The sequence below is a fragment of the Stylophora pistillata genome, chromosome 6 (genome assembly GCF_964205215.1).
Source record: "Stylophora pistillata chromosome 6, jaStyPist1.2, whole genome shotgun sequence".
Taxonomy (NCBI): Eukaryota; Metazoa; Cnidaria; class Anthozoa; order Scleractinia; family Pocilloporidae; genus Stylophora; species Stylophora pistillata.
This window is the reverse complement of record NC_142524.1, coordinates 37,026,720-37,054,141: the sequence shown is the minus strand read 5'-3', so window position 1 is coordinate 37,054,141 and position 27,422 is coordinate 37,026,720. Positions and strand designations below refer to the sequence as shown.

At 37.6% G+C, this 27,422-nt stretch overlaps 4 protein-coding genes and 1 long non-coding RNA gene across 15 annotated transcripts; 2 read left to right on the top strand and 3 right to left on the bottom strand.

Moving 5' to 3' along the window:
• Positions 1–8: 8 nt before the first annotated feature.
• On the top strand, positions 9–6,600 carry LOC148729715 (separin-like). Of its 5 annotated transcripts, none has more exons than XR_015988596.1 (12): positions 9–102; positions 215–419; positions 836–981; positions 1,384–1,536; positions 1,634–1,801; positions 2,243–2,341; positions 2,761–2,831; positions 2,922–2,982; positions 3,449–3,538; positions 4,020–4,230; positions 4,529–4,612; positions 4,927–6,600. XR_015988596.1 is itself a non-coding variant. In XM_088724779.1 (12 exons), the coding sequence occupies exons 2-12, from the start codon at positions 332–334 to the stop codon at positions 4,931–4,933; spliced, it is 1,014 nt and encodes a 337-aa protein (XP_088580905.1). In that variant the 5' UTR covers positions 9–102; positions 215–331; the 3' UTR covers positions 4,934–6,600. The 5 variants fall into 5 exon arrangements, 3 of the variants coding, with proteins under 3 accessions (XP_088580905.1, XP_088580906.1, XP_088580904.1); XR_015988597.1 differs by lacking the exon at positions 4,927–6,600 and adding an exon at positions 3,804–3,864 and having other exon boundaries at positions 4,086–4,132; positions 4,529–4,613; XM_088724779.1 differs by having other exon boundaries at positions 4,086–4,132.
• Positions 6,577–15,980, bottom strand: LOC148729714 (separin-like). 6 transcript variants are annotated; one of them, XM_088724771.1, is made up of 14 exons: positions 15,945–15,980; positions 14,784–14,988; positions 14,222–14,367; positions 13,667–13,819; positions 13,402–13,569; positions 12,862–12,960; positions 12,372–12,442; positions 12,221–12,281; positions 11,665–11,754; positions 11,071–11,183; positions 10,590–10,673; positions 9,051–9,159; positions 8,835–8,890; positions 6,577–8,196 (listed from the first exon to the last, which is right to left on the bottom strand). In XM_088724771.1, exons 2-14 carry the CDS (start codon positions 14,869–14,871, stop codon positions 7,983–7,985), a joined length of 1,452 nt encoding a protein of 483 aa, XP_088580897.1. In that variant the 5' UTR covers positions 14,872–14,988; positions 15,945–15,980; the 3' UTR covers positions 6,577–7,982. The 6 variants fall into 6 exon arrangements, with proteins under 6 accessions (XP_088580897.1, XP_088580898.1, XP_088580896.1 ...); XM_088724772.1 differs by lacking the exon at positions 15,945–15,980 and adding an exon at positions 15,101–15,119 and having other exon boundaries at positions 11,071–11,117; XM_088724770.1 differs by lacking the exon at positions 15,945–15,980 and adding an exon at positions 15,101–15,118.
• Positions 15,417–21,378, bottom strand: LOC148729713 (uncharacterized). The gene is made up of 8 exons (XM_088724784.1): positions 21,242–21,378; positions 20,677–20,784; positions 19,732–19,815; positions 18,573–18,824; positions 17,456–17,612; positions 16,824–16,874; positions 16,120–16,300; positions 15,417–15,980 (listed from the first exon to the last, which is right to left on the bottom strand). Exons 1-8 carry the CDS (start codon positions 21,299–21,301, stop codon positions 15,941–15,943), a joined length of 933 nt encoding a protein of 310 aa, XP_088580910.1. The 5' UTR covers positions 21,302–21,378; the 3' UTR covers positions 15,417–15,940.
• LOC148729712 (uncharacterized) lies at positions 20,780–23,665 on the top strand. Its single transcript, XR_015988613.1, has 4 exons — positions 20,780–20,915; positions 21,786–22,457; positions 23,089–23,127; positions 23,527–23,665. It is a non-coding gene; the product is annotated as an uncharacterized LOC148729712 (long non-coding RNA).
• Positions 21,494–27,422, bottom strand: LOC148729711 (uncharacterized). Of its 2 annotated transcripts, XM_088724791.1 has the most exons (7): positions 27,217–27,419; positions 26,469–26,660; positions 24,717–25,383; positions 24,074–24,187; positions 23,492–23,709; positions 22,769–22,873; positions 21,494–21,595 (listed from the first exon to the last, which is right to left on the bottom strand). In XM_088724791.1, exons 4-7 carry the CDS (start codon positions 24,092–24,094, stop codon positions 21,520–21,522), a joined length of 420 nt encoding a protein of 139 aa, XP_088580917.1. In that variant the 5' UTR covers positions 24,095–24,187; positions 24,717–25,383; positions 26,469–26,660; positions 27,217–27,419; the 3' UTR covers positions 21,494–21,519. The 2 variants fall into 2 exon arrangements, with proteins under 2 accessions (XP_088580917.1, XP_088580916.1); XM_088724790.1 differs by lacking the exons at positions 21,494–21,595; positions 22,769–22,873; positions 23,492–23,709; positions 24,074–24,187 and having other exon boundaries at positions 24,724–25,383; positions 27,217–27,422.

The window sequence follows — 27,422 nt, the reverse complement described above, 5'->3', positions numbered from 1 at the left end:
CTAGAACATTTGATGCCAGAACAAGGAACTAGAACATGGCTGCCAGAACAGGGGATTACAGAACAGGGAACTAGAACATGGATGCCAGAACAGGGAACTACTGTAAGACATGGGATGTCAACAGGGAACTAGAACATGGGATGGCAGAGCAGGGAACTTAATAAATCTACAAGTAGATTTCTCTTTATTTTGTTATTTCCTTTTTGTCTGTTAGGAAAACAAAGGAGATCTGGTGAAGCTTGCAGAACGTCTTTCCTCCTTGTCATTTGATGACTCTTCAACTAATACTGCTCATCAAAAACTGGCTGCCCTGGTCAAGACTTGAAACATCATGAAGTTTTCCTTGTGTGCAACTGAGAGATACAAACACGGTCTCTTCACTCCTGAAGAAATTTCCCTATTGCAGAACATGCCTAAAGGTACATTATAGTTATTTTACAAGCAATAGCGAGCTTTCAGCTGTGTTATGCAGCCAAACCAGCTTCAAAGAAAGTGTTTAACTGTTCAACTTTCTCAGGATTGGTTTGTAGAACAGTGTGACTCTTATAACAGGAGAATATTTTTTTCTAGCGAAATGTAATTATCACTAATTTAACATAATTCTTTAAGCAAAATTACTTTGTTAAAAACTTTTTGTTACCAGACCACCTCATTTGACTCTTCCCAATTCTTCAGCTCATGCTACACATGGATGATTACATTTGCCATGAATTTTTAGTTCCTTTGACAAGTAGAACTGAAATTTAATTTGTTCCGTTGAGCAAATAATGAATTTTGGCAATAATCCTATAGTGTGATATTGACAAGGTAAGAAATTAGAATTATTGTTTTCTAGAGTGGACTGTTTGCACTTTGGAAACCTTCACACATCCAGTAAGCAAGGACAGAGAACTGCTGATCTGCAGGGTAAGGGCTGACTGTGATCCTGCTGTGGTTAAGATTAACACAACATCTGGAGAAGCACAGAACAAGGATTGCACTGTATGTCGATGTGTTTGTAACAACTTGGTTATATTGCGGTTACTCTGTTGTTGTATTTAGGGAGAGTGGACCTCTCACCTCTACGTTGGAGGAGGTAGTAGCTTACAGTCAATTGAGATTCTGTAGTGCAGGTGTAAGCTTTGTCCAAGGTCACCATGAGGGGTTTTTGGGTAAAACACTGAACTCTCACAATACCTCTTTATTCTAGAAGATCACTAGAAATACGTCTGAGCAAACTGTCTGGATATCTGACAAAACACTGGGGATAACCTGAGCTTACTAGTAGATAATTTCTCATTTAACCACTAGAAAGTCTGTAAGTAATGATAAAAGCACAAGAACAGGGTTGGCGAAGTAAATTAACCTAATTAACTATTGACTGAAACAATTTATTTTGTAAAGGGAGACAAAGTTGTTGTGGATCTTTCAAAGCTGTTCCAGTCTGGTGTATTGGAGGAATTTACAGACATAATGAATGACAGCATCAAAAGCATGAATATTAACAACACAACCGAGTGGTGGACACTAAGGACAAGGCTTGACAGGAGAATGAAGGTGATCAACATTTCAACTCTCACGAGCCATGAATGTGTATCCTCTCCTATGACATAACTGAAAGTCTAAATTGTAATAATTATGGTCATTTCTTTAGAACCTTTTGGAGAAACTTGAAGGTTCTTGGCTTGGAAGATGGAGAGGAGTTCCTCTTGGTCAGCCTATTGATGAAGAGTATTGTGAATCAATAGCATCCTTAGCCAGAGAGTTGGAAGAGAAAGTTTCAATCCTGTGTGGATGTTGTCCTGATAATCATTTGCTTGAGGTATGTTGTGCATGAATCAATCACAGTTTCCCGAGTTATAAGGATGGCAGATTGTATGAAAAATGTTTTGTCCATCAATCTTTGTTATGATTTGTGTGCCATCTTTGGTGCTTGACCCAAAGATGACAATTGAAGTAGCAAAACCTTGCATAGTAACCGAATGGGAACTAGGGATGGTTCAGTGGCAAGAGCACTCACCTCCCTGCTGTTCCACAGGTTCAATTCCCAGACCTGGTGTCATATGTGGTATGTGGGTCGGTATGTCCTTGCTCCAAGGGTTTTTGTACAGGTTCCTTGGTTTTCCTCCCTCCACAAAAACCAACATTTCAACATTTCACTTTAAACCAGTGGACAAGAAGAACCACCTCATGGAATGCTGCCAGCTAAATCCCATTGTCATTAATAATATTTTTATTAGTAAGTGTCCTTTGTTTGTTGTAGGTCCTCATAGATTCGTCATTTTGCTTGTCAAGAAAAGAAACTGCTGAAGCACTGATTGAAATTACTGCCATGGATGCTACCTTACCTTCTTTTGAAAAAGTAAGAACAAGAAAATTTTTGTTCCAAGCAAAGAATTCGTAATCAAGTGTCTAAAGTAAGTTGGAATTTCACTGCTTTTCTCAAAGCATAGGGCTAACTCTTCACTCTAATGAAGGGCTAAAGTCAGATTTAGCAACTACTTACATTAACTAAATTGTAATTTGGTCCACTTGTGTTTCCTAGACATAGCAACCCTCTGGTTTTTTTCTTCTCAACCTGTATTGCAATAAGCTGTTGTGATTATTTTTGTTTTGATTATTTGGTGTTTAATAAAATTGCACTCTATTGGTTTATCATCGTCAATTGCCTGACAGGAGAATGTGTTTAGTCTTAGCAACTAGAGACAAAGGGAGGTTCCTCAGCCTTGGCCCTTAAGTAATCATCTCTCATTTCATGTTCTCTCACATTGCATGTTTCAGCTACTTGATGAAGTTCAGAACCTCACTGACAAGCTATTTGAAGATACAGACAAGAAAAGCTGCATAAACAGGTTCGAGGGAACATAAAGGTTAATTTTCTTTCTCACCTTCATTACTTGTACTCTCGAGAAATTATTGATGACAACAAAATTCCTTCTCAGGTCTGGAGGTCACTCTGCAGAGAACATTCCTCGTCATCCTGTAATCCTAACTCTTGGAAAAGTAAGAGCCAGCTTTTTTAGGTCTTACATTTGTTTAGTAATCAGCCATTAAATGTATTCTAGCTCTAGCTCCGAAGACCTGAAAACTGAACAACCAATACGTGGGTTCTTTGTAAATAGATGTTAGTGAACTGTCAAGGAATCAAAGCTTAGCCAAACACAAGGGTGGGGGAAAAGGCATCTGTAATGGACTGACATTCCATATTAGTTTAAAAAGTGGTCATATGCAACATTAGTTTAATGGGTACTGGTTGCTCACCATTATATTCAAAGTGTTCAGACACTAAAGTAGACTTATGGGCATGCACACATATGCTGTAATTGCAAGATGTGTGCCTAAATTGTGGTAGCAGATCTTACTTATCAACTCATTCAGTATTGGGACATACCCTTCTACAATATTTGAAACCAGAGTCAATTTCTGGCATATCTATACATCAAACTGATCTGTATTTTATGATTCATAGGATATTCAGCATCTTCCATGGGAAAGCATACCGATCCTGTTTGACCAACCTGTGACAAGGGTCCCATCTCTGCAATTTCTCTTTTTCCAGGTACACATTCCATTAAGAGGTCTTTGAAAGTTTGAAGACCTGACTTGTTTCTCAAACAACTGTCATGTTTTCTCCCAGAACCATATTGATTTTTATCTCTGCTATGCTGTCAACAGTGGAAAGAAATTTATTTTAATTAATTATATCAACCCTGATGCCCACTGATTGTGTAAACCATGGTTTGGGTTAGACCTTGTGTAAAGAACTGGCTCATTTGGTTTCTGGAGCATAATTCTCCCTTACAATAATAGTTTTGTAATTTTAGGAAAAGAAGTTGTGATCTGATACAAAAAAAGTGTTTGTCATTTCATTATCTATTAGCCAAGGTAAGCATACAGGAAAAATTGTCAATTGATTGAATAGAATGAAGGTCTTTTGAAATGTGGTTGCCTACCACAACAACTTTTGTGCCAGATTCTTAGCTTTTAATACCTTGATATTCATTGTCAGTTAATATTTTTTTCTGCATTTTTCTTGATAGTTATCGTGTCAAAGACAGTTGCCTGAGATTGATCCTGAGAAAACATTCTATGCATTCAATCCTCAGAATAACCTGCCCAACATCCAGAAAATGTTTCAGAAGTGGTTTGAAAGGTACAAAACACAAGCAAACGATTGAAGCAAATGAAACAGAAGAAAGACCTGATGTTGTGTTTCTTATATATTAAACTAGGCTATACAAGTTGATAGAGGTAACACCAATATATTATAAACTGAACAAATAGATTCAATGTTGCTGTGTGTCTGTTTAGTAATAGATCACAGATGACATCAAAATGTAGTAAGAACAAAAAGTGACACAGGAAGCCCAGCCAAGTGTGTCACTGATTTTGGCATGTTGGCAACATGTAATGGTTTTAGAGGATAAGAAAGTAAAATGTTGTTGATGGTGACATTACTCCTGCACCTGTTTTTTAATAGATCACAAGTACGAACCAATCAAAATGCCTGTATAATCCAGCTTATATGAATAATTGTTGTCACTTGCAGCGAAGATGGATGGCAAGGTATCACAGGAAAGGCTCCCACACAGGAAGAGTTCAGGAGTGCTTTAACTGACCATGACCTGTTCATGTGAGTTATTGTAAAGGCTCCAGTAAGGGGCCTATTGGCCCACACAGCCAACTAGGAGTATTACCATTCACCCCCCCCCTGACAATTCGGCAGAAGCCATTTGTCCTTCTGGGTGAAGAGAGGCACTGTGAGAGTAAAGTGTTTTGCCCACAAAGACTTAATATACTTCTGTTTCATAGTGAGGGTAAAGGTCAAGTGATGGGAGAATTAGGTTTTGCAGTAAGCCTTATTATCAAAGCATGAATGTTTGGAATTCAGAAATGGATCGTTCTTGTCAACAAGAAGCACTAAAAAAGTTTTGTTTTTTGTTACAGGACTTAGGTCTTGCTCAAAGTGCAGCAACTGCTACTACCACTCCTACACCAATGGGTTCACTTGCTCATCAAATTTATAGAATAATGTGCAATAAAGGATATGCTAAGCTAGACTTTTCATCTGTGTTCCAGTTCCTGAAGGAAGATCAACATTGAGATAGTTTATTTATGTTAGGTATTTTTTTAGTTGACACAATTTTAATGCGAGGCAATTCTGGAAGAATAGGTTGTTTTGCCATGCTAATTTATTTGTAAACTAGTTGCTCTAGGTGTGGAGAATGGCAGACAAAAGTACTGTTAAAGGTGACTTGGAGATGTCACGAATGATTAGGTTTTCACTCCCCATGTCTGGAAATTTGGCTTGATACAAACAGATATACCTTTAATAGAGGCTAAATGGGGCCAAATGGCCTCATTATTTACTATACCATTCATCCATTCATGTCAAAAGCAAAATGAAAGGAAAGTGGTCTTCTGATCAAAGGGTGTCAGCGAATTTTTAGGTGCTTGCTGTAGTGTAAGTTACAAAAAAAATTTCTAAACTTTTACACAGTAAATTTTGGTCCATGTCATCTGTAGTTAACTTCAAAAAGACAGACATTGCCATATCTGAGGCCAGTTGAAACATTTGTGCATCAACTTGATGAATTCATTTTGTAACTTATACCCCATTCACACCAGAAAACTTGTTTAGTTAAACCAGGTTTAACTAAATAAAAATCAGAAGCAGAGAACTGAAAAACTAAATTTTCCACGAGATTCAAGCAATTCCTAAATTGTATTTTCAATGTGCCACATTTGAAGTTAACCAAATATTGATTTGAGCAGCTTCTATGGAGCTGTTGTGTTAAACCATGTTTAACAAAACAGCCGTAAAGCATGTTTAGGCTTTGGTGTCAATGGGGTATTAGTCATCCTCAGTGTTACCACTGGTCATTCCAGGTGGTTCAATAATCTTCACCAAGGGATCAGATTAATAATTTCTTTACCGCTCAGCAAACAGTATTATTTTTGCCATTGCACTATTTTGATACAGCATGCCCAATATAGCCAAGGTGTCGAGTACATGTATACACAAAGTTACTTAGGGTGGTTGTTTTCAGGATCTACTGAAACAGTTCTTTTTATTGATTAACATTTTGATCATTGCATGACTGCAAGAAGTTGCCACCTCGGTGGTCTGTCACTGGCCTTAAAGCATAAGTATTAACCCTTTCACTCCTGAAACCTCAACAGTAACTCTCCTGGATTTTCAAAGGCTGGATAGTACTATTCACAGAATAAATCTCTACTGGGCGGGTAGTGGAGTGTTTTGTTAACCATTCTACACTGAATTGCGATGTATCTGTTGGATATGGTTTTTCACCCATTGAACAAATAGACTTTGGTTTTAAGGGTAAGGCTTGCTGATTGGTTTTATGCTGTTTTTTAAAGTCCTTGGCAGCCATCCTTTCAAATGTCTGGCAAAAATGGGGAAGCTCTGTGTGAAATCCCATTTAATGCCTGTAAAGGGTTAAAGCACTTTGTTAGCTCAGCATTGACTATGGAAAACAGCCATTTCAGTGGGTGTTTCCTGTATCAATAAAGATCTAAAAACAGACAGGTAAACTACCAGAAATTTGATTTTGTACTGTTAGTGCAAAACATAAATAAACTGGCAAATTTAATTCTTTATTTAGTATGAAATGTGATACATAATACTAATTAATATTTTACAATTGTTGAGCACTTTGTTTCATTCTTCACATGCACAGAAATGTGTCCATACCCATCTTGGAGAAAACAAAACAGGATTATAAAAAATTGTAATTCAAGAACATCAAGCCTGACTTCAGTATCTGTATTCTCCACATTTCTCTCTATACATTTCCTTTGTTTAGCAATCAAATCTTAGGTTGAAGATAATTTCCTTTATTCTCATGATCCTAATGAATGATTCGGCAGTATCACTGTGTGGAGATATTAGATGCTGATTACTCTTCAGGGTTTGAAAAGTCAACCAAGGGCTTTCTCTGTTTGTTTGGTCCCCCTCTTCCTTTCCCCGTTTGTTTTCATGAAGTTTGCTTGAAAACTACTTCTCTTTCACCATAGCAAACCTTTCAACAATCAACAAAAATGCACATTTGCCTGATTTTCACAGCTACATATGAAGATATATCTTTAAAATCGAGGTTGACACTCAAGCAAGAATACTTGCATTTCCAAGGAGAAACTCATTTTAGATCTTTAAAATTAAGTAAAAAAGGGTTGCTTTTATATTGTTGCATTAACTCCGACAAAATTAATGAAAATACACATTTGAGAGGAAACCTGGAACTATATATTTACATGAATAATTACACTTTATTGAGGCAACAACACCATCATCATCATTTCAAGCTCAATTATTAAAACAAATATTGACACTAAAATTATTAGGTACCTTCTTGGAATTCATTCTGTTATGAATTGTATCCTTTTCCATTTTTTTCACAATTGGTACAGATATCAGAGAAATGCCCTTAATATGCAAGCTAAACTTTAATTGCCAATGTAAAACATTAATATACAGATGACACATTTCTCAAATTGTTCCCAATTGATGATATAATAAGGTAAAATGGTTACAAACAGTTAATAACTGTAACCTTGGTTTGTTATTTGACAAAGCAAATTTTGTTATGTATTCCTTGGATATGTTGGTACTGACATGATTTCAAAAAAAAGTTAGTGCGGTAGAGAATAAGAGCTGTAGTAGAACAGGAAAAAAAAGATAATGTCCCTCTCTGTTTCAAATGGGTTTCTTTCCTGTACAACTTAACAGGATTGTGGGACAAAGTATGACAAACTGGCTCTGCTTAAACTGATCGGGTACTTTCAGCCCATGTAGATTTAGCACCTATTGCATATGGTAGTCTACAGTTAAGTGCTCTATCAGCATTAAAATTGTATGCACTACCATTTCCAAACACACTCTGCACAATGCTTGTCCTCTTTGCCACACAATCAGCACTAGTATGGTAAATACTTTGCTATTGCTTACTGGAACTAGAGATATTTTAGTATATAATCCTTGGTTAACCATTCTGTTCCTTGGTGTAAGCTGGAAGGCCATAAACTACAGGAGATGCTCCTATCAGATATTTCAGTTTACAAGCTTGTCGCGACTGGCTTAGTACTTGTGGTAACGAGAAACAAGACCCAGATTGAAGCCACTGTTTCAGCAGCAATTCACTGAAGCGATCAATGTCTTTGTCAGTAACATCCCACAAGTTAGCAACGATGGCTGGGCTGAAAGTGAATACATTATAAATAGATTACATGCTACATATCTATACAGTGAACCATAGAGTAGAGCTATGGTCTTTGAAGAATAACTAGTTCCTTGAGGGTCTGGTCCAAGAAAAGGGAGTGCCCAACCTATAAGGAAAGCAAAGTTATACGAGTTTCCCAATGACAAAGGTCAATAGCAGTTGACATTTGGGTTCAAATCAGGACTTGACACTAATGGTAGCCAACTAGCCACACACTTGTAGAAATTCAGTTTTGGCCAGTGTTTTTCGATTTCCACTAGCCAGTGAAGCTAGCAAACAAACTGAAATTGTCATAACATCTAACTTGTCACTGGCCACTTGGCTAGTAAGTTGAAAAGTTAGTGTTGAGCTCTGTCAAATAGAGCCAGAGGTTTCACTAAAAGCTGGTTATCAGCTGTCTATCACTGCCCATGAGTCCTCTTACTGCTGTCTATTGAGCCTGCGAGCTGGCTCTCATGTTTAAGTCTTGCCTTAGGACCCCTTTTCCAAGGACAGCTACCCACTACTATATCAACAGCTGCTTAAGCAAAAAGCTGTTGAAACCTGCAGTATAGCATGTCAGTAAAAGACTTTGTAAGGGAACTAACACACAAGAAATGAATGCCAAAGACATACCAGCCTGCCAGAAGATAGATTAAGGCCATCCCCCTTGGCTCACACTCTCCACCAACCTAATGAATTAAAATAGAGTGGTTACTTATATGCCCCATGCCTAGTCTCAACCAACTACACATCTGAACCAGACAATTGGACACTTCCTTTGCATTTTGTTGGTTTGTCAACAACAATTATGTGATAATGTTTTTCCTTCATGGTCAGGTATAAACTAACCTGTAGTTTTCCCGAACTGCAACCCATAAGCAGAGTAACAGCTCGACAATCCAACCTTTGAATGTCGTCACCCTGCAGAAATTCACGCCCAGTGCCATGACCAAAATATCTAGAAAGAATATTGATGCGATGATTAAAGCAACAACAACAATAAAACTTTCTACTGTAGATACCCTTATCTGAAAATGTTTATCGCATCTAGAACTAAGTATGGGATCATGTTTACTGCAGGTGCTCTCCACTGATATATCAGTTGAGAGTCAGTCAACACTTGGGTGACACTTGGTCGATAGTCAGTTGGCACTTGGTTGATGGTTGGTTCACAGCTGGCCGATACTTGGTTGAGACTTGGTCGACAGTTGATGGTCAATATCTTTACCGATACATTGACCGACTGTCAGCCAAATGTCAACCAACATATCGGTCAAATGTTAACTGACTCTCGACAAATAATTATGTCAACCGATGTATTGGTTGAGAGCACCTACAGTAAATATGATCCTTAATAAGTGTAACAGTTGTATTATGGACCCAGTTTAGCAGCTAAGCAACTGCAACTCACGCAAGAGCATCAAATGTCATATAAAAAGGGTCATAGATACTGATTTCACTTCTAAAATAAAAAAAAAACACCATCTCCCTTGTTTCAGTTGTAATTTGCATATAGTTCAGTCAATGTAACATAAATCATTACTGGTAGTAACTGATACAGACATATCAGAATGATAATAACATGGGTCATCCAACCTAATTAGTCACACAAGCAAAATTTCAAGTATGTATAAAAGAAACCCAAAGTACCTTTGTCTCTATCTTAGTCAACTTATTTAACATTTAAGAGTCATGATTCTCAGTATTTCAGCACTGACAGCTCTGCAAATATCCAACCTCTACGACCTTTTAAATTTTCTACTTTGTCAATGGCAGGCTTAGCAATTTTCAGGGTTTCAGAACTAGGGTTTATTTTAGAGGTATGCATATCAGAGGGGTGTGAGGGGAACCTTCTTTTCAAAAACTTTGTAAGAGCCAAATTCTTTATATTCCCCCTGATCTGTTGTATACATTTCTTGGTAGAGAACTTGTAATGTTTAAAGATGGAAGCCGACATTCTCAAATGGAGGAAAATGTCACCAGTACATGACAGTTTTTGTTGGGAAGAGGGAGAGGGGTAAATTGCAGGCTGATGAGAGATAGGAAGCATACCAGAAGCTTGCTGTTCTTGACAGAGGGGGCCCATTTAAAAGGAGATCTACTGGAGTGCTTTTAGTTATTCACATGAACAGGTCATGGACAGTCAAAGCTGATGGGAGACCCTAGAATAGTGCACTGGACTCTGGGTTGAGAGGTCTGGGTTTGTGTACTGGCTGGGTTAGTGTGTTGTGTTTGTGGGCAAAACACTTTACTCTCACAGTGCCTCCCTTCACCCAGAAGGACAAATGGCTTCTGCCGAATTGTCGGGGGGGGGGGGGTGAGTGGTAATACTCCTAGTTGGCTGTGTGGGCCAATAGGCCCCTTACTGGAGCCTTTACAGTAACTCACATGAACAGGTCATGGTCAGTTAAAGCACTCCTGAACTCTTCCTGTGTGGGAGCCTTTCCTGTGATACCTTGCCATCCATCTTCGCTGCAAGTGACAACAATTATTCATAAACATTGGATTATACAAGCATTTTGATTGGTTTGTACTTGTGATCTATTAAAAAACAGATGCAAGAGTAATGTCACCATCAACAACATTTTGCTTTCTTATTGTTTAAAACCATTACATGCTGCCAAAATGCCAAAATCAGTGACACACTTGGCTGGGCTTCCTGTGCCACTTTTTTATTCTTACTACATTTTGATGTCATCTGTGATCTATTACTAAACAGACACACAGCAACATTGAATCTATTTGTTCAGTTTATAATATATTGGTGTTACCTCTCTCAACTTGTATAGCCTAGTTTAATATATAAGAAACACAACATCAGGTCTTTCTTCTGTTTCATTTGCTTCAATCGTTTGCTTGTGTTTTGTACCTTTCAAACCACTTCTGAAACATTTTCTGGATGTTGGGCAGGTTATTCTGAGGATTGAATGCATAGAATGTTTTCTCAGGATCAATCTCAGGCAACTGTCTTTGACACGATAACTATCAAGAAAAATGCAGAAAAAAATATTAACTGACAATGAATATCAAGGTATTAAAAGCTAAGAATCTGGCACAAAAGTTGTTGTGGTAGGCAACCACATTTCAAAAGACCTTCATTCTATTCAATCAATTGACAATTTTTCCTGTATGCTTACCTTGGCTAATAGATAATGAAATGACAAACACTTTTTTTGTATCAGATCACAACTTCTTTTCCTAAAATTACAAAACTATTATTGTAAGGGAGAATTATGCTCCAGAAACCAAATGAGCCAGTTCTTTACACAAGGTCTAACCCAAACCATGGTTTACACAATCAGTGGGCATCAGGGTTGATATAATTAATTAAAATAAATTTCTTTCCACTGTTGACAGCATAGCAGAGATAAAAATCAATATGGTTCTGGGAGAAAACATGACAGTTGTTTGAGAAACAAGTCAGGTCTTCAAACTTTCAAAGACCTCTTAATGGAATGTGTACCTGGAAAAAGAGAAATTGCAGAGATGGGACCCTTGTCACAGGTTGGTCAAACAGGATCGGTATGCTTTCCCATGGAAGATGCTGAATATCCTATGAATCATAAAATACAGATCAGTTTGATGTATAGATATGCCAGAAATTGACTCTGGTTTCAAATATTGTAGAAGGGTATGTCCCAATACTGAATGAGTTGATAAGTAAGATCTGCTACCACAATTTAGGCACACATCTTGCAATTACAGCATATGTGTGCATGCCCATAAGTCTACTTTAGTGTCTGAACACTTTGAATATAATGGTGAGCAACCAGTACCCATTAAACTAATGTTGCATATGACCACTTTTTAAACTAATATGGAATGTCAGTCCATTACAGATGCCTTTTCCCCCACCCTTGTGTTTGGCTAAGCTTTGATTCCTTGACAGTTCACTAACATCTATTTACAAAGAACCCACGTATTGGTTGTTCAGTTTTCAGGTCTTCGGAGCTAGAGCTAGAATACATTTAATGGCTGATTACTAAACAAATGTAAGACCTAAAAAAGCTGGCTCTTACTTTTCCAAGAGTTAGGATTACAGGATGACGAGGAATGTTCTCTGCAGAGTGACCTCCAGACCTGAGAAGGAATTTTGTTGTCATCAATAATTTCTCGAGAGTACAAGTAATGAAGGTGAGAAAGAAAATTAACCTTTATGTTCCCTCGAACCTGTTTATGCAGCTTTTCTTGTCTGTATCTTCAAATAGCTTGTCAGTGAGGTTCTGAACTTCATCAAGTAGCTGAAACATGCAATGTGAGAGAACATGAAATGAGAGATGATTACTTAAGGGCCAAGGCTGAGGAACCTCCCTTTGTCTCTAGTTGCTAAGACTAAACACATTCTCCTGTCAGGCAATTGACGATGATAAACCAATAGAGTGCAATTTTATTAAACACCAAATAATCAAAACAAAAATAATCACAACAGCTTATTGCAATACAGGTTGAGAAGAAAAAAACCAGAGGGTTGCTATGTCTAGGAAACACAAGTGGACCAAATTACAATTTAGTTAATGTAAGTAGTTGCTAAATCTGACTTTAGCCCTTCATTAGAGTGAAGAGTTAGCCCTATGCTTTGAGAAAAGCAGTGAAATTCCAACTTACTTTAGACACTTGATTACGAATTCTTTGCTTGGAACAAAAATTTTCTTGTTCTTACTTTTTCAAAAGAAGGTAAGGTAGCATCCATGGCAGTAATTTCAATCAGTGCTTCAGCAGTTTCTTTTCTTGACAAGCAAAATGACGAATCTATGAGGACCTACAACAAACAAAGGACACTTACTAATAAAAATATTATTAATGACAATGGGATTTAGCTGGCAGCATTCCATGAGGTGGTTCTTCTTGTCCACTGGTTTAAAGTGAAATGTTGAAATGTTGGTTTTTGTGGAGGGAGGAAAACCAAGGAACCTGTACAAAAACCCTTGGAGCAAGGACATACCGACCCACATACCACATATGACACCAGGTCTGGGAATTGAACCTGTGGAACAGCAGGGAGGTGAGTGCTCTTGCCACTGAACCATCCCTAGTTCCCATTCGGTTACTATGCAAGGTTTTGCTACTTCAATTGTCATCTTTGGGTCAAGCACCAAAGATGGCACACAAATCATAACAAAGATTGATGGACAAAACATTTTTCATACAATCTGCCATCCTTATAACTCGGGAAACTGTGATTGATTCATGCACAACATACCTCAAGCAAATGATTATCAGGACAACATCCACACAGGATTGAAACTTTCTCTTCCAACTCTCTGGCTAAGGATGCTATTGATTCACAATACTCTTCATCAATAGGCTGACCAAGAGGAACTCCTCTCCATCTTCCAAGCCAAGAACCTTCAAGTTTCTCCAAAAGGTTCTAAAGAAATGACCATAATTATTACAATTTAGACTTTCAGTTATGTCATAGGAGAGGATACACATTCATGGCTCGTGAGAGTTGAAATGTTGATCACCTTCATTCTCCTGTCAAGCCTTGTCCTTAGTGTCCACCACTCGGTTGTGTTGTTAATATTCATGCTTTTGATGCTGTCATTCATTATGTCTGTAAATTCCTCCAATACACCAGACTGGAACAGCTTTGAAAGATCCACAACAACTTTGTCTCCCTTTACAAAATAAATTGTTTCAGTCAATAGTTAATTAGGTTAATTTACTTCGCCAACCCTGTTCTTGTGCTTTTATCATTACTTACAGACTTTCTAGTGGTTAAATGAGAAATTATCTACTAGTAAGCTCAGGTTATCCCCAGTGTTTTGTCAGATATCCAGACAGTTTGCTCAGACGTATTTCTAGTGATCTTCTAGAATAAAGAGGTATTGTGAGAGTTCAGTGTTTTACCCAAAAACCCCTCATGGTGACCTTGGACAAAGCTTACACCTGCACTACAGAATCTCAATTGACTGTAAGCTACTACCTCCTCCAACGTAGAGGTGAGAGGTCCACTCTCCCTAAATACAACAACAGAGTAACCGCAATATAACCAAGTTGTTACAAACACATCGACATACAGTGCAATCCTTGTTCTGTGCTTCTCCAGATGTTGTGTTAATCTTAACCACAGCAGGATCACAGTCAGCCCTTACCCTGCAGATCAGCAGTTCTCTGTCCTTGCTTACTGGATGTGTGAAGGTTTCCAAAGTGCAAACAGTCCACTCTAGAAAACAATAATTCTAATTTCTTACCTTGTCAATATCACACTATAGGATTATTGCCAAAATTCATTATTTGCTCAACGGAACAAATTAAATTTCAGTTCTACTTGTCAAAGGAACTAAAAATTCATGGCAAATGTAATCATCCATGTGTAGCATGAGCTGAAGAATTGGGAAGAGTCAAATGAGGTGGTCTGGTAACAAAAAGTTTTTAACAAAGTAATTTTGCTTAAAGAATTATGTTAAATTAGTGATAATTACATTTCGCTAGAAAAAAATATTCTCCTGTTATAAGAGTCACACTGTTCTACAAACCAATCCTGAGAAAGTTGAACAGTTAAACACTTTCTTTGAAGCTGGTTTGGCTGCATAACACAGCTGAAAGCTCGCTATTGCTTGTAAAATAACTATAATGTACCTTTAGGCATGTTCTGCAATAGGGAAATTTCTTCAGGAGTGAAGAGACCGTGTTTGTATCTCTCAGTTGCACACAAGGAAAACTTCATGATGTTTCAAGTCTTGACCAGGGCAGCCAGTTTTTGATGAGCAGTATTAGTTGAAGAGTCATCAAATGACAAGGAGGAAAGACGTTCTGCAAGCTTCACCAGATCTCCTTTGTTTTCCTAACAGACAAAAAGGAAATAACAAAATAAAGAGAAATCTACTTGTAGATTTATTAAGTTCCCTGCTCTGCCATCCCATGTTCTAGTTCCCTGTTGACATCCCATGTCTTACAGTAGTTCCCTGTTCTGGCATCCATGTTCTAGTTCCCTGTTCTGTAATCCCCTGTTCTGGCAGCCATGTTCTAGTTCCTTGTTCTGGCATCAAATGTTCTAGTTCCTTGTTTTTGCATCCCATATAAAGGAGCAGATAAACTTTGAGTCACTTAGTGCCACAGTAATTGGGGATACCAGTAAACACGGAGAGTTGTGTGCCATGTCTAAGAGGTAAAAGCATCCAACTGGTTTTCACAAGGTCACGAAAAATCTCTCTCTTTTGTATACATAACAAATAGAAGTCTATCAAATGCAACAGTAGCTACAAGTACTCACAAGCAAAGGTGTTATCATATATACCAAAGGTTTAGAAAAATCCTTTGCTATTCTCCTAAAATAACAAAACCACAGGGATTCAATTGAAAATATCCCTGGTCACTAGTCAGTGAAGTCATCTTTAATTAATTTGAGTTGAAACTTCAACTTAAATTAACAAAAAGGATGTAAACTTTGCCATTATCTTTGTAGTCTAGATGAGTCTTCTAAAAACTATTTCCAAATTAATCTTTAGAGGTAAACAATTCCCCCTTGGCATCTTTACTATAGCTAAGATATCTTGCTCTATGGGGACATAAGAAGTTGAAATGAAATTTGTTTATACATTTGCCGTAATTGCAAAAAAAAAAAAAAAAGAAAAAAAAAAATTGAAAAATAACTGTTTTGCTGGTTTGGACAAGGCAAATTTACCAATTACCAGCAGATTAATTCAATGTTGAATTCACATCAGGGGAATAAAACAAAAGAAATTAACCCTTCATTTTCAGCACAACTTCATGTTCAGCAAACAATTTTTAAGATCTTACTTTATTCTCTTTCCTGTTCTGGTAACAGCTTGATGTCTAAGAGTAACAGACAAGGACAGTTAATATTATCCTCAAAATTCTCTCATCTAAAATTTTGGATTGATGCTCCTTGACTTTCTGATCTAGTGTGGGTCCAAAAGTTTAACAGAGCTTTTACTAAACATTAATAAATCACCTGTATGGTAGGCAAAATTGCCTTGCTAGTGCAACACCATCCACAAACTGCCTCAAAGCTTCCCTCACAGCTCCCTGATGAGCATACAGCTGACCAACTTGTAACAGGGATGAGAGCAAGTCATTTAGGATTGACAAACTAGAAAGGTTTTGGCCAGAACTTTCTGATGCGGCTAGCAAATCTGCACAAACAAAAGGAATAGATGCCAAAATATGTGATTAAAAGTTTAATAATAAAACAGAAGAAAACTCTCCCATGTTTCAGGCCAGTTTGATTGCACTTTTCTCTATATTTTAATCAGGATAATAACACATCCAATTACAAGCACAACTCTATCTCAAAGCCTGAATTAGGATTGCAAGGTATTGCCAACCACATGATTTAGGTATATATTATCAGGGGCTTCATTAATGTTTTCTGCAGGAGGGAAACTGGTTTTCACAGGCAGGCAAAACTCTTTGAACTGAACTTCTTTATAAGATAAACTTTCCTCCAGACCGTCAAATCAGGTGGGCAAAACCGTCCTCACAACCGGTCAATTTGCCCGGTGCCTGACCCTTAATGAAACTCCTGTATTATCCCAGTCATCAGAACACATTGTCCCTAGTAGAAGCTCATAGAAATCAGGGGCACTACTTTGCAAGCAGGGCTCTGCAGAATTGTGTCAAGAATAAAAGGAAACAAAAATTCCTCAATCACCTTACCCAACAAATTTTCCTTTTGCTTGTGTATCTGTTTGCCAGTACAAAACGCATCTAAACCAAAGATTTCTTCAGCCATTTGTGTTAGTTTATGAAGTGCATCCATAGCCCATTCCAGGAGTCAGTGAACCAAGTAGAGGATCTCAACAATGATAATACTAAAAAAAATAACTGTCACCTGGGAATTACTCATAAACTCATGAATTGATTCACTGATCAAAAATTATCTGGTTGAACAGACTGTTTTGTTGGTACTAAGTCTGCCTAAATTTTCACAGGTCACTTGGCGACGGTTTATGAAAACAATGAAATAAAAAATCAATATTGGGGAGCTGGGATTGGGCGGTGGTGAAGTCACTCGCCTCCCATTAGTTCAATTCTTGGACCTGGTGTCACATGTGGGTTGAGTTTGTTGTTAGTTTTCTTCCTTACTCCAAGGATCTTTCTAGGGGTCTCCAAAAACAAACACTCCAAATTCCAATTAGACCTAGTATCAGTGGACAAGAAGAGCCATCTTATGGAATATCCACTGCTAAATTCCCATTTCCATTATGAAAAAGTTACTGAATAACTGTGGAGAAGAGTAGATCTAAGTTTTGGAAAGAGGAATTTCCAAAGAAGAAGAGTGAACTTACCAACTATTATCTTAAATTTGTGGATTGTGGGTGGGAGCATTGCATATTCACAGCAAATTGATTTCCATCTGGCTTTCAACAGGTGGGACTTGTAACTCTTGTGTGTGAAGACTTCACTCTGCAGTGCTTCCTTCAGGGAGACCTCCCCTTCCGAATACTAAACATTAATCAATGAAAACCACGACTGACACACACATCACAAACTGAACAATCCCGTGTTTACACGTACTGACTATTATAGACCTGTTTAATTGGTATTTCCTCCTATACCGTATATTGTATAATATACATGAAAAAATTTCTCAGTTCTGATTGGTTAAGATGAACGCAGTTTTCAGTTAATTCAGTGCAGAAGAGAGTTAATTCAGTACAGAAGAGGGTTAATTCAGTGCAAAGAAAGAAACAAACCAGACATTCTGATTGGTCAGAATAATTGGTCAATGTCAATGTCAAGGTCAATGTCACTTGCAGGATTTCAATAAATAATTTTTGCATGTGATGCATGCGCTTTTCTTCCGCGTAGTTATGAGAAGCTACCTCGTATTTTTTCATGTATATTATTAATACATAATCACATGATTTTCTCGTGCAATTTGGAATAAATAATCACTTGTAAATGTTTTCAAAGATCACAAATTGCACTCACCCTATGGGCTCATGCAATTTTGTTAGTCTTTGAAAAAATTTACTCGTGCTTATTTATTCCAAATTGCACTCAAAATCATGTAATTACTATACAAATTGGATTTCCCAGCTGCTCTCAGAGGCTAGCTGGCCCACAGTTTCCTTGCCTAAAGCAATTCCAAGTTCTTCAGCACAAAGAAAAATCACCAACATGGAGCTAGAGTACCACGTATACATGTATGCCTGCATGATGAATGCTTGTTTAACCCTTTGACTCCCATGTCAGAGACCAAGACAGGAATTCTCCTTACAACATCAGTACAATGTCAAGCAGACAAGTGAGGAGAATAAAGAAAAAAATCAATTGTAGAGGATTATTTAGTTAATCCAATACCAAATTTTCCAAACTTACATCACGAGAAGTGTTTGGCAGACAGTAAGTAGAGTTAGTTAAAGCAGTGATAGGGTTAATAATGATTTTGATTTTTCATACCTTTCCTGTGACTAGCAAATAGTGACTCTTGGCCAACAAGAACTGAACCCATGAAGTACTGCAGGGCTCAAATCTATCAACCAGGTTACTTGTATGAGACAGAATAATTGAAGCATGTGACAAGTCCAGAATGTCACACAATGAGTGAACAGCATCACTTAGGGCACACAATCCATTATCCAGCATATCTTTGGTACCAACTGACTGGGATATACTGGCAGCCATGCAAAGAGCACTAGCTTTTTTTAAGGGCTGCAAGAAAACAATTCATTCATTGAATGAATAAAGGGGATAAGATTCTGATGGGAAACTGTTGTAAATTAAAATAGTAAATAGTTTCACTGATAAAATACATATCAAGTGTTACATATAAAGTGTAATGGGCTAAAATGTGTATTAATTACTTACAGCCAAGTTATGCTTAAAACCAAGTCTATTAATAAAAGAATTTTTAAAACGCTCAGTATTGCAAAGCGGATATAAATTATTGGCTTAACTTGCCTAAGCCTAAGGGTAGCAGAGTTAATCCTGGGAAGGGAGTGGTGCAATGGAAGATGTTCCCACACGCTTAATTTTTTGAAGATACCCATATGTTGTGCTGCATCAGATGGGGCAGATGGGGGGGGGGGGGTGGAATTATAAGTACATATAATTTGGTTTCATCAGCTGAGTTGATAATGTACATGCCAATCGGATGCTGAAAACAATTTCTGAAGCTGATGTTTCAAGTATTAACCCTTCACCATTTGCTCTGATAAAGGGCTTAACCTTGGAATATCAGCTTTAGAAATTCTTTGCTGCGGCCAATTAATATTTATTAACCCAGTTGATACAACCAAATTATCTTGTAATAACCTCCAACAATGCAGAACCTACATTATTCATTACACCACTGATAACAAAGGCAAGGATCCTCACTGTATAAAATTTACCAGTCGAGATAAAAAAGACCTGACTGGAGAAAATCATTCTTTTCTGTTGAGTGATAGCCTTTTCCTTCAAATACTTAAATCTCTTAAAACTGCTGTCATTTCTTGTACCGAAACATTTTTTTTAACATTTCTATTGCCATGGTCATGTTGTGACAGGACTGCATGAACAGTTAATTGCCTGTGGGAAATCCAAATCGTCACCAATGAAAGTACGTAGCAGGTTTCACCTGTTTTAAAAGCCCAAACATTTCAGCAGTGATAAGCAAGTAATGATATGTCTCTTCAGGATTAATAAGATGGTCCAGGTCAACCTAGAACATAAAAAAAAAAATTCAGTGAGAATAACATTCATGCAAGATTAAATGTATTGTATACAGTGGGAGATGCAGTAACCCAATGGTTAGTATGCTGCACTGCGGGTCAAGAGGTCTGGGTTTGAGAACTGGCTGGGTCATTTTGCTGTGTCCACTTGGGCAAAACACAGCTTTCTTTTCTATCACGTGCCTCTCTGTAACCAGGAGTACAGATAAAAAGCCTGCCAAGTGATAAAATGCTGGGGGAAGGGGATAACCTTGCAATGGACTAGCATCCCATCTTGGGGGAGTAGTAATACGCCTAGTTGCTTAGCCCTTTAACTCCCAGAAATGATTTAAACATGTATCTTCTCCCTTTAAAGCCCATACATGATTCAACAGGTAATGAGAATACTTGAACTTATCATGTAGAAGTTGTTCTCTTGATCTAACACCAAATTCTTATAACTTATTTACAAGGAAATGTGTAGCAGCTAGAGGGGAGAATTAGTGATTAGGTCTTGGGATTTAAAGGGTGAATTCAATGGAAACCAGGATAACCTCGGGCTGGGTGGGCACTCTGTTTGAGTGCAGACTTAGCACAGCATTTAAATTTTAGTAATCCATAAATCTTTAATGGCACATCTTTCAAATTGTTTAAGTACCTATTGTAAAACGTCTGAAAGTATCAAAAGCTGATACCTATTTAGTTCTCACAACAAATTCCCCATGAAAGAAAACTGTTCTTGGAATTTTACAGTTTCACTTGTTTTCAAATAAAGAATTCTCACTGCCAGTGAAAAAATATTAATGTTTTGGAAATTAAAGTAAAAAAATATATTACATAGCCCTAAAATGCTTTTTCCAGGAAACATTTACCTTTCCACTGGTGTCTTGTTGCAGTGATTTGGTCCTTAGTGACGTCCACATTTCCAAAGCTGCACAAAGTGATTCCATAAATGGTTGCTCCAGGCAGATATCTTCTATCTGAAAAGTTACACCAACATTTCATTTGACAGTCTGATATTTTGAGGGAATGAGGTGCTTTTGGGGATGCACCGGAGGTGCAATGTCAGGGCCCCTTTCCCTTCTGCACGATCCTCCATGTACACGTACAGGTACAGTATGTTGTTGTTGTAGAAAAACTGACTACAAAATTCATGTCTATTGTAAAACAGGCACATGACATTTCATCAAAGACAACAATTTGTTCCTGAAAATGTGTTGAACAAGGAACAATATAAAATCTGTATAAGTAATGTTCACTCTAGACTTCAAATTAACTGAAATCAACTTCTTGCCCCAGTGCGTCTCGTTGTTGGAGGCACACTCAGTGGCCTAACAGATAGCCTGCAGCCAGCACGACCTCAAGAAATCCAAATTTGAGACCTGGGTGGGTCATCAAATTGTCAGATCAGATCTTAATCAAAAAAGTTTCCAGTACTTTCCTCTTCTCCTTCATAACTGTCAGAAAGCTCTGGCCTTGCTGAAGTTGCTCTCTCATTTACTGCATCTTTGTGCTCAAGCAAAGCCTGCCATAAATATGCAGCACCAAGTCTATCCAGCAAACGTGAATGCATGTTTTTCTCCTCATCCTGACTATCTGTTGAGTCCAATAACTGCTCTAGAGTCTCCCCAGCTTCTTGACAGTACTGCGGTGCAGATCTAAAGAAACTCAGCTACTATTAGTGTCGAGCCCTGCAGTGTCTGCTCATCGCAGGTCTAGGTTTCTTTTGATGCAGATTTGATGTACTTGAAAGGGATCAATTTTTTTTGTCCCTGCCCATCAAGGTGTCTGCTGAGTAAAGATTCATTTCAATAAAAGTAACTGACAGTTTGAATGACCAACTTTGTCCTTTCAATAAGAAGATGATAAAAATTCTTCACAATTAATAGGAGACTTGGTCAATCCATGGTTACCATGCTGAACTCCAATTTAAGAGGACTATTTTGGAGTCCTAACCAAGACCACTGTGTTTTGTTCTCAGGCAACCCACTCTAGTTTCATACTGACCCTTTCCAACCATGAGTATGGATTGGTAATAGCAACTTAAATGCTGTGGATTTACAAGCAAGGGCTCGAAATTAATGGTAACCCATTAACCAATGGTTAGTAATTTTCAACGTTTGGTTACTAAAAATTTGTCCGACTAACCCGACATGGTGAGTAAAATTTTCTAACATATTTAAACATCAGTAGACCTCAGGGCAAAGAGCACGTAGGCCCGACTCTCAGAGGAATACTTAGAATACTCAAGTTGTTAAGTCAACTTTAACTCTTTTTAGAGAATGCTGTAGATGTACTGTTCTTGACTAATCATGGTAAACAAGAGGGAAATAAAATAGGTGGATAATTGTCTACGTTTTTGAGGTCACTATGCAATTTCAGCTACTCTTTAATTTGTCCTAGTTGTTATTATCAAAATGTTCAATATTTGAGATATCGTAACTTGTGAGCTTGGATACCAAACTTTATTATTTGGTTAGTAAAAAAGATGTCTACTAACCCGAAGGGTTAGTGATCCAAAAATTAAATTGGAGCCCTGCCTGCCATTGACTAACATCCTGTCCAACAGCACTAGGCCTTTCAGGCTGGTAGCTAAGAAGTTAGGCTACCGGCTGAAATTTCAAGTGAGGTGGCTCAAAGGCGGTGAACAATTGTAAGTATACAATGAAATATATGAAGTTCATATATTTTGAACTGCGGTATTAGATACGCATGATGCACAATCCTCACAGTAGATAGCGCTATTGCTTAAATAGTGCTATCTACTGCGAGGATCGTGCATCATACGTATCTCATACCGCAGTTCAAAATATATGAACTACAGCAATTTGCCCTACTGCTGTGTCATAGCTGAAAAAGTTTGGAACAATTCAATGAAACATTTTGGCAGGTACAGTTGTACTTCACTTATGAAAGGGGAAACCATAAGAAGAAGTCAGAATGTAAAAGAAAGTATTTTGTTACCTTTTGGTCTTGTAACAAGCAAGCTCTTCCTGCAAAACAAAACAGAGCTGGCTTCCTTCTACATCTTTTGCATCTTCTTGCTCTGCAAATGCACTGCATAGGGTTCTGAGAAGAAAAAAGAACCAAGAAATTTCTTCAGACAGTTTCCAATTTACTCAATCTTACTTTAATTATGTAATTCTTCAACACCATAATGATTATATCATTTTGTCTTTTTTTATCACTATGCCTTATCTCTCCAGAGTCAACCTTAAAAATATTAGAATTCCCCCCATTTTTTTCTTCCCTCTTTAAATTAATTTTATCTGATCCTTTTGAAGCCTTGAACGAGCCAAAAACTAGGATTTTGGTGTATTGAGGTGAGGAATCTGCCACATTTCAACGGTTATGTTATGATAGTGCTTGAATAATTTTTATTCACTTGCTGCAATGCATAAAAAACTCACTCCTCCCTTTTCTGATGCATCGCAACTTGTGAATAGAAATCGTTTGAGGGCACTTCCCATGGAATAATCTTTATATTTGCTGCATGTATGTATGTTCTGTTTGATTATGAAAACAACATGCATGTATTTGATCAAGTTTAAACAAATTAAAACCAATTTTCTGGAGTTCTTGTAACCTTTTTTTTACACATTATGATCTGACATCTGCTTAAAACTCATAAGCTTTAAGTTAATCGACATCAAAATACTAATATTTATTTTGAACTCTATTGCAAACCTGCATCTCTCAGACTGTTTTTCTCCCTCCTGTAGATCCTTCACCAGCTCATGTTTCACTGAGACCCATTGTCTGACTGGCTGTTTTAGGGTGTGGGCATCAGAGGCTGTTTTCAGTGCTACCAGGACCACAGTTGAAGCAGTCTTTAGTGCATCCCTGATTCTTCCGGCTCTTCTTTGACAGTCAACTAGCAAGGCATACTTTGTGAGTAGCTTCACCTGAAAAGTATTTTTCAAACATTGCCAAATAAACATTTTCAAAACTCACCATGTCATTGTTAGCCAAAATTAGATTTGTGATCAGCAACTTATTCTACATTCACCCTTTAACTCCCATGAGTGACCAAGACAGAATTTCTCCTTACTGTATCAACACTATATCAAACAGACAAGTAATGAGAATAAAGACAAATACCAATTGATAAAGGGATTATAAGTTAAGCTAATACCAAATTCTCCAAACTTAGATCATAGAAATTGTGAAGCAGACACTAAGGAGAATTATGAATGAAATCTTGGGAGTGAAAGAGTAATAAGTTTTCCCCTCTTACCCACCCTTGTTCCTATTTGGTTCATCGCAAACCTGTTTCATGTTTGTAGCCATAGCAAATTGACCTCATGAGCTAGAAGGCCTATCTTGTCACAGCTTATTTCAGTTTCAGAATCATGAACTGATTAGGAGTGTTGGTGATTCCCCCTAGAAAGAATACCAGTTCATGAAAAGGTTACTCCCCTCTAGCGCTCCACACTAATGGTAGCCAACTAGCCACAGACTAGTGGAAATTCAGTTTTGGCTAGTGGTTTCTGATTTCCAACAGCCAGTTTGGCTAGTAAACAAACTAAAATTGCTGTAACATCTAAGATGTCACTGGCCACTTGGCTAGTAAGTTGAAAAGTTCAGCACAAAACTTTTTGTCAAAGTTTCCCTTAAAGTCTTCCAAAACCCCTTTATACTCCTGTGCTGGGTTGTTCTTTACTTCTACATGTGTTTAGCTACCAGTAATTAAGAAATTTGTCAAATTCTGGCAGTTGTTGACTGTATGAAAGGACCTTGTTCTAGCTTAGAACACCTGCTTCCCATAAGACAGTCTTGAAACAATACTTGAATGTAACATTTTCAGCAAGGAAAACTCTCATGTATAGGGTCAAACCATAGTTCAACTGAACTATTAATTATTTCAATAAACTTTAAATTATAGTACCTTCATCAATTGAACAGACTTTACCTCTTCAGCTTGGACAATGATTTTCTCTTCTGTTTCAGCTCCAAAGCTACAGATTCTTAACTCATCACAGGCAAGAGCCAGCAATGGCACTCCGTCAGTAAAACAGTCGCTTTGATAGGACACACAGCCTACATTGTAAACAGTACTACCCAGCCATCACAGCTCATTAAGAGATAAAGGAATATCAGGGTCTTCAAGAGCATCGTGAATAACCTTGCTTGCTTGCTGTGCAACTGTAACACATTCTCTCAGAATGTGAATTCTGTGAAGAAAACAAAACTGTGAATCAAAAACTGCACTTTGAATGACAACATACAGTTGTACTTCACCCATCACCTCTCACAAACTGACTAGTAACAAACAGTAGAATACTTTCCTTCCACAAGATAAGGAGTTCTATTTGACAATGGAGACCATCCATTTATTCGAAGAGAGAGTGAAGAGAGCCCCTTCTCCATTTTTCCACCATCATAGTTTTTCCAGGACTTGACCACTTGAATGAACTTGAGCAAGTCATTAGCATGACAAAAAGCCTGGTCAAACTGACCCTTAGATATGAGCTGAACAATAATCAAATAAATTGTCTTGCCAAGTTGGTCCAGTGAAGGAATAAACTTGAGATATTTACCATTCTGAATAGACAATGTGTCGCTGAGCAACATACTCACTAAACAAAAATCCATAGAATTGTATATTAGTCAGTAATCATTTTAATTTTCACATTACTTCTAATGAAGGATAAGTATGAACTCTTACAAACAAAATTAACATTTTTCAACCATTTTAAGGAAGTTGTTCATTAGTATTTTACTACTACTAAAGTCAGTATTGTCCGTTCACCAAAATGATCAGGGGTTTTCTAAGAAGGTATACAGGTGTATTGTTTCCCACTATCACACAACTAGAAACTATATTTCGTGTAGGAGACAAAAGTCATTTTGAGATTGATTATCAAAGATAAGAAATAAAAAAAATTCTGAGGTTTCTTCAAGTCTCTTTTTTATATTCATGATGCTTGGAGAGGAAGGGACAAAAAAAGTCATAAACATTCAGGGTTCTCCTTAAGTACTGGCCACCATTTTAGAACATAAAAAAAACTACCTTGATTTTGAGTTGTGAAAAAACAACAAATTTCCTGAACAAACAACTTCCTTGAAGGCCATTTTCGCATAAACATCCACAAAAATATTTAAGGTTAAATTACATTTTCATGCTGGTTGAGCACCCATTCAATCTCTACCTAGCTCATGTTTACCTAGCCAACCAACTATCATATCACTTTGCATATACTTCCAAACAAATGCATGAGATAGAATTTTAGAGCCCATACATTTTAAATAGATTAAGTACAAACCAACTCAATTGGGGGTAACTGGGTCTTTATTGCCTAAGACCATATGCGATGCTCCCCATGACAGGGAGGTAAATAGAAGAAAAGAAAGAAAAAAAATTTTTTGCAGATTTTTACAGAGAGAGGAAAACAGGAAGACCTGGAGAAAATACTCTTGGAGTGAGGACAAGAACCAAAAACTGAGTCAACCCACATCCCATGCCAAGTCCAGGAATTGAACCTGCATCACAACATGGAGGGGGGGGTGAGTCCTCTCACCCCTGTGCCATCCCCTCTCCCAGAAACAATACTTTGTGGGCAGCATGCCCCAAGATCCCAGAATGCATGCAACTAACCATATACTGGCTAATAGCCAATCCTTTTTGAAAACTCTGTACACTTATTTTGCAGCTCTCACTTACCTAAATTTGAGGAGTTTGTGATTTCATCAAGGTGCTTCCCTTTTGCTTTGACTTTTTTCAAAGTCTCAATAGCCCATCTCAGAAACTTGGTTGAAAACAATGTGTATTTTGACACAGATTCTTCTGCAACTTTGCAACCCAACTTGCTGCCATTTTTGGCATTCAAGGGTGATCGTAGCGGAGAAAGATAGTCTAAAAGAAAATTAGAGAATTGCTTCATAAACATAATCATGCCATCTTTCAAAATGTTGTTTCATGTACTCACAAAAATATTAAACAGATTTCGCCTTTTTTAACCCTTTGACTTGGGGGTGACTAGCATCTCATTTCTCCTTACAATGTCACCCCCAAAACACACATAATTTGAGAACATGAGAATAACGGAATTGATCACCAACGGAAATGATCATCGATGAAAGAAGCTCTTAATTGTTGAATTAATTCTACTTATTGTCAGTATCTTTGGAAATGTGTAAAGTTCAGTATGCAAAACAAGTGTATTACATGGGTAAAACATTCTCCCGTCGATGAAGGCAAACGAATACCCTTTCCATCGATCGTGCGCAATTATTTTTCAGAAGAATGGTATTCCACATTTACTAAAATTCAATCGATGGAAAGTCAACATCGTTTCCCTGTAGCTTGATGATAATCATAAAACTGCACAAAACTTTAAAAGCTATCATAAGCTTGCTTTAAGGAAACATAATTGCAAAACTGGTGTCTTCAAACAAATCGTTTGTTTCACCATTCAGAAGCGCCTTCAGAATTCTTTCCCCCTCCATGTATCCAAGAGGTCCGTTCCATCACAGGTTTTTCATCGTAATGGCTCTTGAAGAAGGTCCTCACGGAAACTTTAGTCGTGAGTTCCCGCTAGTATTGGTGAAACACCACTAATCAAATCAAAAATGGCGCCTTCTTTTTCACCGGTTAGGAGTCCATGTATGACCCCGT

Excerpts from the sequence above, each read along its gene's own strand:
- LOC148729714 (XM_088724771.1), bottom strand. The coding sequence starts at position 14,871 with ATGAAGTTTTCCTTGTGTGCAACTGAGAGATACAAACACGGTCTCTTC. Across the intron at positions 12,961-13,401 it reads CTGATAATCATTTGCTTGAG|GTCCTCATAGATTCGTCATT; the intron begins GTATGTTGTGCA and ends TGTTTGTTGTAG. Across the intron at positions 9,160-10,589 it reads ACTGACCATGACCTGTTCAT|ATATTTTGGTCATGGCACTG; the intron begins GTGAGTTACTGT and ends TATTCTTTCTAG.
- LOC148729715 (XM_088724778.1), top strand. The coding sequence starts at position 332 with ATGAAGTTTTCCTTGTGTGCAACTGAGAGATACAAACACGGTCTCTTC. Across the intron at positions 1,802-2,242 it reads CTGATAATCATTTGCTTGAG|GTCCTCATAGATTCGTCATT; the intron begins GTATGTTGTGCA and ends TGTTTGTTGTAG. Across the intron at positions 2,832-2,921 it reads AAGAAAAGCTGCATAAACAG|GTCTGGAGGTCACTCTGCAG; the intron begins GTTCGAGGGAAC and ends ATTCCTTCTCAG.
- LOC148729713 (XM_088724784.1), bottom strand. The coding sequence starts at position 21,301 with ATGAGAGAGCAACTTCAGCAAGGCCAGAGCTTTCTGACAGTTATGAAG. Across the intron at positions 20,785-21,241 it reads TTATGAAGGAGAAGAGGAAA|ATAGAAGATATCTGCCTGGA; the intron begins GTACTGGAAACT and ends GTAACTTTTCAG. Across the intron at positions 15,981-16,119 it reads CAATTTTGCCTACCATACAG|ACATCAAGCTGTTACCAGAA; the intron begins GTGATTTATTAA and ends TGTTACTCTTAG.
- LOC148729711 (XM_088724790.1), bottom strand. The coding sequence starts at position 27,253 with ATGGAGGGGGAAAGAATTCTGAAGGCGCTTCTGAATG. Across the intron at positions 26,661-27,216 it reads TCTGAAGGCGCTTCTGAATG|ACTATCTTTCTCCGCTACGA; the intron begins GTGAAACAAACG and ends ATTTTCTTTTAG. Across the intron at positions 25,384-26,468 it reads CACAAACTCCTCAAATTTAG|TGAGTATGTTGCTCAGCGAC; the intron begins GTAAGTGAGAGC and ends ATTTTTGTTTAG.